This window comes from Plecotus auritus (genome assembly GCF_963455305.1).
Source record: "Plecotus auritus genome assembly, chromosome: 1".
NCBI classification, from domain to species: domain Eukaryota; kingdom Metazoa; phylum Chordata; class Mammalia; order Chiroptera; family Vespertilionidae; genus Plecotus; species Plecotus auritus.
The window spans coordinates 79,829,671-79,843,726 of NC_137770.1; the positions used below are offsets into that span (position 1 = coordinate 79,829,671).

The 14,056-nt window shown below is 41.1% G+C and overlaps 1 protein-coding gene across 3 annotated transcripts in view; it reads left to right on the plus strand.

Moving 5' to 3' along the window:
• Positions 1-14,056, plus strand: part of RYR3 (ryanodine receptor 3) — a 547,436-nt gene that overhangs the window by 479,919 nt on the left and 53,461 nt on the right. For 2 of the 3 annotated variants that reach the window (XM_080659256.1, XM_080659257.1), the window contains exons 66-69: positions 245-565; positions 2,986-3,226; positions 10,231-10,318; positions 10,422-10,514. In XM_080659256.1, the coding sequence (XP_080515382.1) occupies positions 245-565; positions 2,986-3,226; positions 10,231-10,318; positions 10,422-10,514 (743 nt within the window). Of the gene's footprint in view, positions 1-244; positions 566-2,985; positions 3,227-10,230; positions 10,319-10,421; positions 10,515-13,333; positions 13,355-14,056 lie in introns of all 3 variants that reach the window. The other variant, XM_080659255.1, reaches the window with a different exon arrangement.

The following is a 14,056-nucleotide window of genomic DNA, read 5'->3' on the forward strand; positions in this document are numbered from 1 at the left end:
ATGCCCCTTTAACCTTATGTTTAAGTGCTTCAAGCTGAGTGTGACATTTGGGAGGATAACCCAGCCTCTGGAAGCTGCAGTCTTCAGCTGACAGAAGCTCCACATCCAGGGCTCCCTCACACAAGGCTCTGGGGTGGAAACTCACACCTACTGACCAAAGGGAGGGTGGGACAGAGGAGAGAAAGTTGCACCATTGTGCTTTTGAATTATTATCCCTTTGTTCTTCCTGTATGCTCTCGGCCAGTTCTGGGGATGCCCGACACGGTGGAAGAGATGTGTCCTGACATCCCCCCGCTGGAACGCCTCATGAAGGAAATCCACCACCTAGCCGAGTCCGGAGCCCGGTACACGGAGATGCCCCATGTCATCGAGGTGATCCTGCCCATGCTCTGCAACTACCTGTCCTACTGGTGGGAACAGGGGCCTGAGCACCTGCCCCCCAGCACAGGGCCCTGGTGCACCAAAGTCACCTCAGAACACCTCAGCGTCATCCTGGGCAACATCCTGAAAATCATCAACAACAACTTGGGCATCGATGAGGCCTCCTGGATGAAGCGCATCGCAGGTACCACAGATGCCTTTCTCCCCAGCCCAGCTCAGGGACCAAGATGCCTAGAGCCTCTTTTCACCTCTTAAACTATCTTTAAACTGTTCTCCCTACCCACCTCCATTACTTAACAGTACAAAGAATCGACTTATTCCTCTGTAGAGTTTCTTGGAGCAAATGCTCGTGCCCGCTCCCCAGCTAGTCCAGGCCTCTGAGACCTTTTTGATAAACTCTACCTGACGCACATGATCCGGGCCTTATTTGCTTTTGGTACTTAAGAATCCCCTTTGCTCTTCTGGTAATAATTGTCTCTATTTTCTTTCTTTTTTTTCTTTTTTTTTTTAAATATATTTTATTGATTTTTTTACAGAGATGAAGGGAGAGAGAGAGTTCGAAACATCGATGAGAGAGAAACATCGATCAGCTGCCTCCTGCACACCTCCTACTGGGGATGTGCCCGCGACCAAGGTACATGCCCTTGACCGGAATCGAACCTGGGACCCTTCAGTCTGCAGGCTGACGCTCTATCCACTGAGCCAAACCGGTTTTGGCTGTCCCTATTTTCTTGATAAGTGGTCCTTTATGTTCTCCACATCTATAAAATTCACTGCCATCTGGGCCGTGCTATAAGTTTCTGGCAGTTGTATCTTACTTTATGCTTTCTTGGACACTCTCTAATTTAGGTTCATAGTCATAGCACTTTGTTTGGGATGATTTTTTTAGAGAGGAGGATTGTGTTCCTCTGGAACTCCTTGCATGCAGTAGGCTCTTGGTAATAGTGTTAGCTGATTTTCTGTTCCTAGAGCAACCTCAAAGAAAGGAAAGACTTAGAAAACAAATAACCATACTTTCCACAGGCAGGAATCCATGAGAATTTAGTGTTCTCTGTGTCAAAGTAGAGTCTGAGGAGATAGAAAAGTCCTTGCTTTGGATGGACCCATAGTTTACATAGAAGAGTCCACCAGAACAGCTTCACCCATATAGTCTCCTGGACCGTGACACATGGTGGCTGAGTCCCAGGGAGTATCAGCCCAACTCTGGGTATTTCCCTCCCCAGATAAATTAGTAGGCATTCCTCTGCATGACCAAGGAAGAAACGTTCCTACCTCCTTCTTTTCTCAAAAATGAACTGAGATCAAAATTATACATATTTGAGTGCTAATGGCTACTAGATAGTAGAGATAGGCTTCTGTGGACATGAATAAATAAAGTTGGCATTCCTTTCTTGCCTGTTAGTCCAAGAATATTGTTGACCTTAAGGCATTTGTTGATGAGCTCTCATTTGTAAATCTGGATTAAGGGAAGGAAGGAGATAAAGGAACAGCTCCCTTAGCACCGTAGAGGAGCAGAAAGAAAAGATGTCATAGCAAGAGAGGCACTGATGGGAATGAAACTTGGCCTTTTATTCCACAGATGAATTAATTCTACCATCAGGCCACTTAATTCCTGGTACCTGAGCAAAATCAATTTTAAGTAGTAACCCCAAATCACCCACATCTGGAATAGCCATTCTAATTATAGCTCCAAGGCAGAGAAGCACCTCCATGAGGGGTGAAGGGTGAGGGGTGAGGTGTGGGGTGAAATCCAAGCCATCATGGCTCTGAGTTTCGACTTCTTGGTTAATGCATCTCAGCAGAGAGCTACTGTCACTTTTCTCTTTCTAAAACAGTCTTCTTTATGAAATTAAAAAATAAAACAAAATAAGATTTTTAAATGCTGAAAAGTAGGCTGTTTTCAGTTAAAATGCCCTAAGCTAAAGAAACTTTGAAATATACATTAACATTGTCAACAGTTCATGACTCATTCATTTCATTCCACATTTTTAATATAAGCACTCAGGTTCTGCTCTTTATTATGAATTGAACCAATAGGATATTCCATTTAAGAAATAGGGTGAAACATAAAGTTTTTATCTTTCTCATTAAGAAGGTCAGGATGATAGTCCCAAGTCCCACTGAGGCTTGTTTCTGCTCTTTGACTTCTAGTGGCCACCTCTTCCTCTCAGCTCATTATTGCTGATAATAGTTTGTCTGCCTTCCTCAGGGTCCCAGGGAGCCTCCAGACATTGGGCTGATAGTTCTCAAGTGTTGGGTGCTGAGAACTGTGGTAGAGTTCATGTATTTTTAGCAACAAGTTTTTTCTATAAAATAACCAGAAAGCATAGAGTTCAGTGCCTACTCTTGGCTTGGCACAGTACTGGTTATTATGAATAAAAGGCTTCCTTCAGGGAGTTTATAATCTAGCTAGTGAGCCAAAACCAGCATGAACATACTATAAACTGATTTAAGATATCTGTTAGGAAGAACTAGGAGGTGTGAACAGGTGCCACCCTGGGTTGATGGATTTTCAGAGCCTCAACTTCTCAGTGGCACTTCTTTCCTTTCATCAATTGTCATACTATGTGAAATGAGGGGGAGGCCCTTTGTTTGCAAACGCAGTGTACGCTCAGCCAATCATCAGCAAAGCCAGGCCTGACCTGCTCAGAAGCCACTTCATCCCAACTCTGGAGAAGCTGAAGAAAAAGGCTGTCAAGACTGTGCAGGAGGAAGAGCAGCTGAAAGCTGACAGCAAAGGGGACACTCAGGAGGCGGAGCTCCTCATCCTGGATGAGTTTGCAGTCCTCTGTAGAGACCTCTATGCCTTCTACCCCATGCTCATCCGCTATGTGGACAACAACAGGTACGGAGGAGGCCTGGGGAGCATATCCACAAGGAGGAAGGTGGTGTTTGGCTGTGTTAAAGTGATAGAGGGAGGTCACAGTGGCCCCACCAGTTCCCTCCCCCAATAATCCCTAGTGTGAGACCTCCAAGCTATGCTTTCCTTGACCAGTGATTCTATATGGTCAGTGGCATGGTCACCTCTTCCATCCTCAAATACCACAGGTGAGAGGGAGTTGGTCGAATAAGGACAGCAGTGACCCACTCCTGCCCTTCTGCTGTTCTGTCACACATTCATTCAATAGATATTACTGACTGTCAGGCATTGGGGAACAGGATGAACAAAACAAATGAAGATGTCTGGTGTAGGGAGCTTTCATTCTGGGAGGGGAGTGGGGCATGCAGACAATAAACAAAGTAAGTACTTATATAATTATATATACTTATATATTTAAATATACACTTTACTTATAAAAGTAATCTGTGCAAAGCAGGGTAAGGGGAATTAGGAGTGCCAGGGTAGGGTGGAGTTACTGTTGTAAACAGAACATTACTGAGAAAGCGACATTTGAGCAAAGACCTAAAGAGATGAAGTTAGGAACCCTGCAGGTCTGGGAAGCGTGTTCCAGGAATAGGGAACATCTGTTGCAGGCCCTGAGGAAGGAGTGTGGGATGTTCAAGGGATCACAAAGAGACTAGTGTAGCTGGGGAAGAGTGAGGGGTGCAGAAAGTGTAGATGTCAGAGAGGCAACATGAGTCAGGGCCTTGGAGGCCACTGTGAAGACTGGCTTTTACTCAGAGTGAAATGAGAAGTTGGTGGAGGTTTTGAGCTCATCTGTGATCTGACTCATTTTTTGAACACTATGGTGAGGGATGGAGGCAAATAAGGAAGTGAGGAGACCATTTGGGAGGTTAACAATGATCCAGTCAAGAGCTTATTGAGACAGAGCAGACTAAAGGTTGCCAGACTAGAGTGGGATTGGTGGGGGCTAGAATGGGGAACAACTGCTTAATGTGATGGGTGTTTCCTTTTAGAGTCCTGAAAATATTTTAGAAATAGTTGCCCAACATTGTGAATGTACTAAATATCAGTAATGGCCAATTTTATGGTTTATGAATTTTTACCACAATTAAAAAGAGGTGGGCTATAAAGGGTTAATGGGGGGGGGAGGCAATAGTTTCAACAATAAAGATTTAATTTAAAAAATGAAAAAGAAAAAGAAAAAAAGTTGATGTTGGCTGAGGCCAGCATGGTAATAATGAAGGTTGACAGAAGATATCAGATTCTGGGTCTACTATGATGTAAAGCCCTCGGGGCTTCCACATTGGGAATGAAAGAAAAAAGGATAGTCAAGTCAAAGATGATTCTGACAAATGGAAGGATGGGGTTTTTATCAGTTGAGTTGAGGAAGATTGTGGGTACAAACGATTTTTAGAGGAAAATCAGGACCTCGCTTTTGGACATGTTAAATCTGAGTTGTCTCATCAATATAGAAATAACAGTGTTGAGTGGGCAGTTGAATATGAGTGCAGATTTCAGGAGAGGGGTTTGATGTAGATATAGGAATTTAGGAGTCATCAACATATTGGCATGTAGTCTTTAAGAACCATGAGACTGGATGAGATAAAGGATTGAAGGGGAGAGAGAGTTCTAAGGACTCAGCCTTTGTGCTCTCCAACATGAAGAAGTCAGACAGAGGAGGAGGAACCATCGCCTGAGACTAAAAGGAAGTAACCAATGAGACAGGAGGAAACCAACAGAATGATGTGTCCTGGGTGCCAACTTTGTAAGGCACTTCCAGTAGGAAAGAATGATAAATGAAGTTTATTGGTGACCTTGACTGGAGCAGTTTCAGTGAAGCAATGGAGATGAAAGCCTCTTTGGAGAGGACTAGAAGAGAATGGAAGGAAAGGATTTAGAGACAGCAATACAGACAACTTGCTTAAGGAGTTTTATTATAAAGGAGGACAGAGAAATAGGATGGTAGCTGGAGACAGAAGTAGAGTCAAGAGAAGAATTTTTAAGATGAGAGACTTGTCAGCTTGCTTCTTTACTAATGGGAATAATCCAGTAGAGAAGAGGAAATTGATCAGAGTGAGAGAGGATTTCTTTTTATTTTATTTTATTAAATTGGGGTGATTTTGGTCAACATGAACATATAGGTTTCATGTGTGGGTTTCTATGTTACAAGATCTATTTCTAAAGCAATGCCCTTAAACAGGCAAAGGATCAGCCTCAGATAGTTCATTCACAACAGCAGGCAGAAAGGCAGAATAATTATAAAGGCGGTGTTTATTAAAGTACATTTCATTTTCAAAACAGCTATCAGCTATTAAAGTGTATATACATTTTGGGAGGGACACCCTGTATATGGATGGGTAGAATCTGTAGGAATCCCTTCCAGACTGCTTCCATCCTCAGTGAAGTAGGAAGCAAGATGATCAACTAAGAGTGAGGATGGGGAGAAGTTGCTTAGAGATTTGAGGAGTAAGAAGAAGATATAAGACAGTGGCCAGGGAGAGGTGGGAGAGCAGATGGACCAGAGAAGTGTGGTGTGATGCCAAGTAGCATTAAGGGCTCCACTTGAGATCCATGATCATGAATTTAAAGTCTTTTTCTCCAGTCAATTCTGCTGCCAGGTTTTGGCCCAGAGTAGGAAGAGAGGTTGATTTGACCAGGGCTGGAAGTTTGTAAAGTGAGTATGACAAAGAAAAAATGGGTTAGGGAGTCAAGAGTATATGTAAACTAGTGATTTTAAAGATTGACTATGAAATTTAAGCTGAATGATGAGGGAAATGAGCACATAAGAGACTAATGACCATAAACAGGAAAAGGAACAAAGTATTGTTGGTCCTAGTGGGAGTCAAAGACCAAATAGATCTTTTTTACTATACCACACCCTTTAACGCTTGCAGGCCTAAAATACAAATTTGGGGAAGCTTGATTTTAAAATACCTCATTGTAGATAGTCAAAAGCCTCAGGAATATTTGAGGGAACATTCCTAACATTTTGAGTGTTATGCCATTCTGTCATGGGCAGAAAATAGGTCCGAATATGCCCATTTTAGAATTTATTTTATAAGGCAAATTGTATGTACTATTTAAAATAATTTAAGATTACTTATATTTAGCATTTCACAATAAATACCTTACAAACACACACTGTGTATGTGTGTTCATATAATCCCTTACCTATCTATGGGACATTTGACTCACTTTCTCAAAAGAAATCCTGCTTTGAGAGTCATCATTTTAGTCATTTCTGATTAACATATTATGTTAACAGTTTAGGGAAGGAATTTGTCAGAGTTTGAGGTGAAAACAAAAATGAAAGTAGAGTAAGGTTGCTCCGAGAATAGCTCTTTAATGTCATTTGTCACTATTGACGATCAAGACTCAAGATAGAATGTGTTCCACCTGCACCGTGTTTGACAGTGCTAAAAATGGCAATGTCAGAGAGTCTTTGAGATCATCATTAATTCATTCATCCCTGCTTTTCAACCCGTTCTTCCCTGAACACCAGGGAGCATCATGGTCATCTGAGCCTGGCTTGGAAATGCCTCCTTCTATGTGTGTGCCTTTACCTTTTTCAAGTTCTTTCTTCACTCCAAAGAATTAGCTGACTTGGGATTCTAGAATGGTGGAGGTGGCAGGAATATTTGAGGTCACTTCACCTACCCTCTAACTGGATAAATAAATACCCCCTTTCTTTTTCCTGCCTCTGATTATCCTCTATGGCTATAAACAACAGGTACACCTCTCCCTGTGTACAAATCCCATTCTAGTCTCAGACAGTTTAAACCAGTGGTTGGCAAACTCATTAGTCAACAGAGCGGCAAACCACAGTTTGCCGACCACTGGTTTAAACCATTTGAACTCAATCTGTAATTCCTACCACTGGCTCTGATCTTGCTCTTTGGAGGCACACAAAACTAATGCCAATCTATCTTGTGGCAGCTCTTTAAATATTGAAGGGTACCATCTTCTCTTGTCCACCTTCCTGTGTTTCCTCGTTACATTAGACCTTTGTACTTCCCTCAGCCCTGGCATGGCAGTGTTTCAAGTTTCATCACCATCTGTAACACTCTTCTGAAGAGAAGCTTCCCTGCGTCAGTGTTCAGCCTGAGGCTGACCCAGAACAAGCAGGAATTCCAAGTGTGGTGTGGGGCCGACAGGACAGGGCAAATCAGCTCTCCATCTCCTCATCCAGAAGATATTAGGTCAGCATAGGTCCAGGACAATCTCTCTACAAGACACACTGGCTTGACTCACTTTCTCAAAAAGTGCAACTTCCTGGAAATCAGAAACAATCAGAACATGGAAGTAAACAACTTTAAATAGTGTGATTTTGGAGAAAACCCATCTCTCAGCCTGTTGAAGGGAACCCTGTGTGGTGACTGCTTCAGGCTGTGTCTTCTACTGGAGGCTCAGGAATAAGGCTGAGAGACGCTCCTACCTCTAAGTCAGACAACCTGACCATGAACATAGGAACATGGCTTTACTTTCTTTCAAAATCTGATAACTTATCTTTTTGAGAATGGAAGTCAAACTCTCTTTACTCTTCCCATCATCCAAGAGTTTATTATTGTTCTTCTTTTCTCCATTAATATACTCATTAATTTTATCCACTTGGGTTGCTTCAGCCATCACCCCCACTGATCATTACCTCTAAACCCAACCTTCTTCCCACCTACAGCCTTGCGTTTTCCCACGGCCCTTTGGCAGCATGCAGTGCAGATGAAAAGAGACTCAGGAATCAGTTTAGTGCCTCCAAAAGGATCAAGTGTCTGAATATTAAGAGAGGTCATGAATTCTGTGGGAGATTGGGAGCAGGGGAAGATAAGCCTGGTACATCATGTTAAGGGAAGAAAGGCTTTGGGAAAATAGGAGAGGCGAGGTCAGGATCTTCTCATCTGCAAATACCATCTTAATCTGGCTTGAGAGAGGTACAGTGAATTTGTGAACATGGGGGGAGACATTTAATTAGATATTCTTCATGCACACCCACCACTCTGAACCTGATGAAAGGAGTTCACCAGAAATAAAGAGTAAAGATTTGCCTCTTAGAAGAAGAGTGGTGAAAACAAAATTCATTCAGCAGAAACTGCCTTTCCATATGAAGGCAAAGGGATTAAAATCGTCTTCTTTCTCCTGGGAGGAAATGTTGACCTAAGGTTATTTTCAGTGCTGCTACTACTCACACTGCCTGTGGCTATGCTTTTCCTTGGGAGGAGAGAATATGGCTCTCGTCCCTTCCCACTCAGGGCACAGTGCAAACCTATAAGGCTTGTTTAAACCGAAACATTAAAGAATGAACAGCTGCCAGTTCTGATCAAACTTGACACTTGACCATGAAAAAGTGCTCCTGAAAAATCAATATGAGAGAAATCAAAAAGCATTATCGATCTCAAGCCTCAAGTTAGGATTGCATTTGGCTTCCGCTAATGGATACATGATTACAGTGGCCTAAACAAAGTAGAAGTTAACTCTCACATATAAAAGAAGTCCAGAGATACCCAGCCCAGGACTAGTGTGGTGCTGCTCAGAGACCCTCAGTGCTTTGTCTTTTTATCCTTAACATTGGCTTCCATCTTCAAAGTTACTTTATAGTACAAAATGACAATTAGAACCATCATATTATCATTCCAGACAGGAAGCAGGAAGGCAAAAAGGCACCTTCAGCTATCTGATCCCTTTTTAGAAAGCTTTTCTAGAAGGCTCATCCAACAGCTACCACTTCCAGCTCATTGATCAGAACTTATTCACATGGTGATCCCTCAGGGGAAGCTGGGTAATGTGACCTTCAGCAGGACACAGTGCCACCCTGAATAAAATGGGGTTTTGTTCCTATGAAGGGAAGAGACTGAGTAAACAACCTATAGTGTCTGCCACATAAAGGAGAGAATAGTTGGAAAAGAAAACAAGAAGGATTAGATAAGAACATCTGTGAGGCTGGAACTCAGGGCAGTAAGGAATTCAGGAGATGAGAGGGACCTTTCTTCCTTAGCCTGGTGTGTGCTCTCTGTGAATGGGAAGAATTTAAGGCTGCTCAGGGCAATTCATTCTGATGTCCCAGGACTTAGGGAACTGGCTTTTGATAGCTATTACCCCGCATGCACCAAGGGACACTGGGTTTTTCAGGCCATCCATGAAAGCCAAAGTTTTCTTTAAGGAAGGCGATAGACAATTTAATTTCTACATTACTCTTTATAGATATTTGAAAATGCCAGCTCACCCAGCCCTTTCAAAATATAATTTAACTCAAATGTGTAAGATACTTAGGGGAAAGAGAACTTTTAGAAGTTGACTGAATTCTACTGCAATTTACCCTTCTTGCTGCTACTGTGTTTGTTTTTTTAAATAAATGCAGCTGGTTTTGTTAAGCCTGTTTTGTGTATGTATATGTTTTTTAAAGAAATGGATAATACCCATTAATGGGGAGTTTCCAAACAATTTCAGAGGGCATAGGAGATATTTGGTCTCTGCCAAGCACTTCAGTCAACAGTGAAAAACATATTGTCTTACAAATTTTATTCATAAAACTGGCTTTGTAAGGAAAAGGGATGAAGCCTGAACTGTTTGTAAAGTGCTCAGCATTTCAGAGGCTTGACAATGACGAGTGTAAATGACAAGACTAGATGGCATAATGACCAAGACTTTCCTGGTTTTGCCTGCTTTATGTATTAAAGGGCATTTGTCCCAAAACTTAGAGTGTAACCTTAATCACTTCATCAGTTTAAAGAAAAAAAAAACTATCTTTGACAGTTTTGAAATGTTGATTTCTGACATCTGTTTGCTAAAATAATCCTTGAATCCTTTGGAAACAATGAAAATGATTATTGTAAGTCCTCTAAAATATCTATAATACATGTCTATATCTAAGCATGGAAGGAGTATATTGATGATAGCCTTCTTATAGGAATATAGTTTTATCTGGATAAATGTGTGCATCCAATATCCAATGAGTGTGATTATTTTAATTAGTACTGAATTTCATATGCATATTCCTTTACTTTTCAATTCAGATCCAACTGGCTCAAAAGCCCCGATGCTGATTCTGACCAGCTCTTCCGCATGGTGGCAGAGGTCTTCATCCTGTGGTGCAAGTCTCACGTAAGGACTCCTGGGCCCTGGGCTTAGAGACAGTGTGAAAGGTACAGGCCTCAGGGAACTGTCTTGTAATGTTTGCTTTTTTATTCCCCCACCCCCCACTTAGAACTTCAAGAGGGAAGAACAAAATTTTGTGATTCAGAATGAAATTAATAATTTGGCATTTTTAACTGGAGACAGCAAAAGCAAGATGTCAAAAGTAAGTTCTTAGAAATCAATTTCAAAGACTTTTCAACCTTCACCTAAGCTATGTATCTCTGATGTATGAAATAATCCACTCCGTACAGCATTTAAGTCAAACCAACAATCTCCATTGTTGTTTCTTTGAGAATAAACAGAAGAAACTGTTCTCAAATAAGCATGGTCATCACATTTTTATGAATAAAGAGCTGCTTGTATGTCCAAAAGTTTGTATTTCAAAGCTTGCCTAAGGCATTTGGGAGGCCTCTTAAACAAACCTACTGTCAGTAGTTTTAAAATAGAACTGTGTGGTGACATTGCAAAAATACAGGTGCCTAGAGTCACCTTCTGATTAGAAAATTACTTTGCTTTGAGGATTTCATTAGTGCATATTCTTACAGTATACTTGTTTTCCTCCTATCTGGAACATCCAGTAGCTGCTCTGTTTCAATTGTGCTAACCTCTTAATGCCTTCTGTTTATTTTCCACATGAGTTGCATTCAGAAACTGAGACATTTGTCCATCTCCCTGCAGGAAATGTTTGAAAGAGGGCATACTAGATATCTGTCTGACCAAAAAAAAAAGAAGTTACATATAAGGAGGACTATAGCAGGAATATAGGAAGGGGAACTGGCCTCCAGGTCCTTCTAGGTCAGCTCTACACAGAAAGGCTTTGCTATTTTGATTGGAGAGAATTCTGAGACACACTCCTTCAGGTGTATATACAAAAGCCAGGCTTACTTAAATGGGATGTTTTGTTACCAGTTGTTATGGCTTACCTTTGACTCTCTTCCCTTGAGAAGCATGCCTCAATGAGTACTGACTATGTATGTCAAGTATAAGTGACATGTAATACCTGGGATGTGTGTCTCTCTCATTGCTGGTACAGTGCTGACTTAGAGGAATATGAAGGTGGAGTATGCATGGGGACCCCTCAAAAGTGAAAATCTGTTCTGGAAAGATGGGTTTATAGTGTAGTCCTTGGGGTATCATTCCAAATAATCTTTTGAGATGGAAGACCTATGTATGTGGAGCTGCAGACAAGGGGCTGGTAGGACCCCAAAAATCAATACTCATCTCCACCATGTCTGGCTAGCTCTGATCAGCTCAGTCACTCTGAACTTCCCGCCCTTCCATCAATTAGCTATGTTGACACTAATACTTCTTCCAGCATCCAAAAAAATGATTCTTGAAGTTTTGAATCTGATAAAGTTTTATAAATAAAATTGTGTACATGCAAAGTGGAGCAATCAGGAGTGCATATTCACATTCAAGAGGAATCTTAGGAACTTTACCTATGGTGGATCCTTTTGAGCTTTATATTATTTGATTTTCAAAAAATTATTTTGCATTCAACTTTTAGCGAACACATCTGCTGCTCATGTCAGGTATATAGGATATTTCAGACTTCTGATCCCTGGACATTTATCTTAAGTTCCCTCTGAAGGGTCTTCTTACAGCCACCACAGGCTCTGCTTTGACCCTGCCTACCTAAATAAATCCCAGGCAGATTCCATGCTACCTTCAACTTGGAGTATATCCATTGGCTCAGGACTGAACCAGCTAGAATTCATTGTCATCATCAGCGATGACAGCAAAGCAGTGGAAATGACTCTGATACAAGGATTCAGATCCCAGAGGAGCAGAAATGGCAAAGACATCTCAACCTTCTGGTGCTGAGTAGATACTTGGGGTCCTTGGGTTTATAGTTGGAAAGAGATGAGATGAAAAGAATTCACATTTCACAACTAACCTACTAACAAACTAACCTTAAATCATGTTCATTCACATCACTGAATGAGGAAAAGGGTATGTTTGTCTTTTCAGAGGATGGCCATATTCAGAATCTTTGCATCTCCCCTGTTGATAAGGTTAGTCTATAGGAGCAAACACTTTCACTTCATTCCCACTGTATGCCAGTTTTTTTCTGAGCCACATGGGATAAAGTCAAAGTTATAGTGTAATGGATGTGAGGACCCTCCCTAGATATTAAATAATATTTGCCATGTTCCTCGGGGCAACAAATATTAATATAGTTTCTTTTACATCTGTTGAGACACAAAATGTGATAGTAAATAGGACTAGAGACTAAAAGTAAGCTAAGTCTTACCTTTGGCCAAATTCTTGACTGGAGGTATGGCCTTGCCTCATTCACTTACCTCCTCTGGGCCCCAATTTACCTGACTCCCCGCAATCTACTAGGATGTTTTGTTTAAAAGTCAATATCAAATTGCATCTCTAGGGGAAAAAAATAATATTACATATGTGCATGGCACTATTTCAAAGAGATACATGCCTCCAAAACAGCAACTCATAGTCATTACTGCTGTTTTTTTGGATGTAGAATTACATATTGAGAAGCCAAGAAGGGGGGATATTCTTTCAATTATCAATTGAATTCTCATTGCCTTTGCCTCCCTGAAATGAGAGGTTCTCCCTACTACCTGATCTGAATGGTCACTTGTCACTTGTGCTTGCTTTTATCTCCACTCGTAATTGAATTCTGGTGTGTAAGTGGACTTGGCCGCAGTGCACATGGCAGCCGTTGTACTGGAATACTGCATGTCCACACACTGCACTCACCATTGCGAATGGAAGGGAAGTAGAGAAAAATATACAGTGGGCCACCCTTCTCAGACTTGGTTAACTGAGGTCAGTTCAAAGATGTGTGAGTTCTCTGGAGGCTAAAGCAGATTGGTTTTTGAGAGCTCATTGTATATTTTGTTAATATAACACCAGTTTGCAAATGTATGTTAAGCTAAACATAATGAAGCTGAGCATATGTTTTTTTGTTTTGTTTTGTTTTTAAACTGGTTTTGTTTTCTGGAAAAATGGCAGCACCTTCCTCGGAGGGCAATGGTAAGTTAGAACACATTTAGCCCAAGAAATTCCAGTTCCTTAACCAAGATTTTAAACAACGAAAGAATTGTGCTGCAGGAAATATTGGAGTGACTCATTATTTAAAGCCACTCCACCCCATGAGTGGTTTCAGTGTACTGTAAAAGGACAGGGAATAGTTTAGAAGATGTCTGTTTTTTAAGGGTATTCAGAATTGTGTGTGTGTTTCTTCTTACTCCAATATCCCCTATTATTCACTCTTCCCTTCTCTCCTCTATCCTTCTCTCTCTCTCAATCTCAATCTCTCTCTCTCATTGCTCCAGTCCCCAACATTTTTGTTTTTATTTTTATTTCTTTTGTTCTTGTACACTTGCAGCTTGAGTGCTCTCTATCTCCCTCTCCCTCTCACCTTCTCTCCCTCTCTTTTATCCCTCTCCTTTCTCCTTCTCTCTGCACCCTTTCCTTCTTCACCTCCTTCATCCCTTAAAAGTTTGTGTTTTTTCCTTAAGTTCACACATAAAATCATCTTAAACTACTGGGGGAAATGAAACAATTTTGAAGTTATAGGAATTCATAAATTTTTGTTTAAAAAATAAAAAGCTTTAGGCAACTTTAAAAAAAACACCTATTCCAGTATTAGCAAAAAATGCATTGAGTTAACTAATCTTAGCAACATGTGAAGAAAAGAATAAAATGAGAACCTGTAGGATGTGGGAGGCTTTG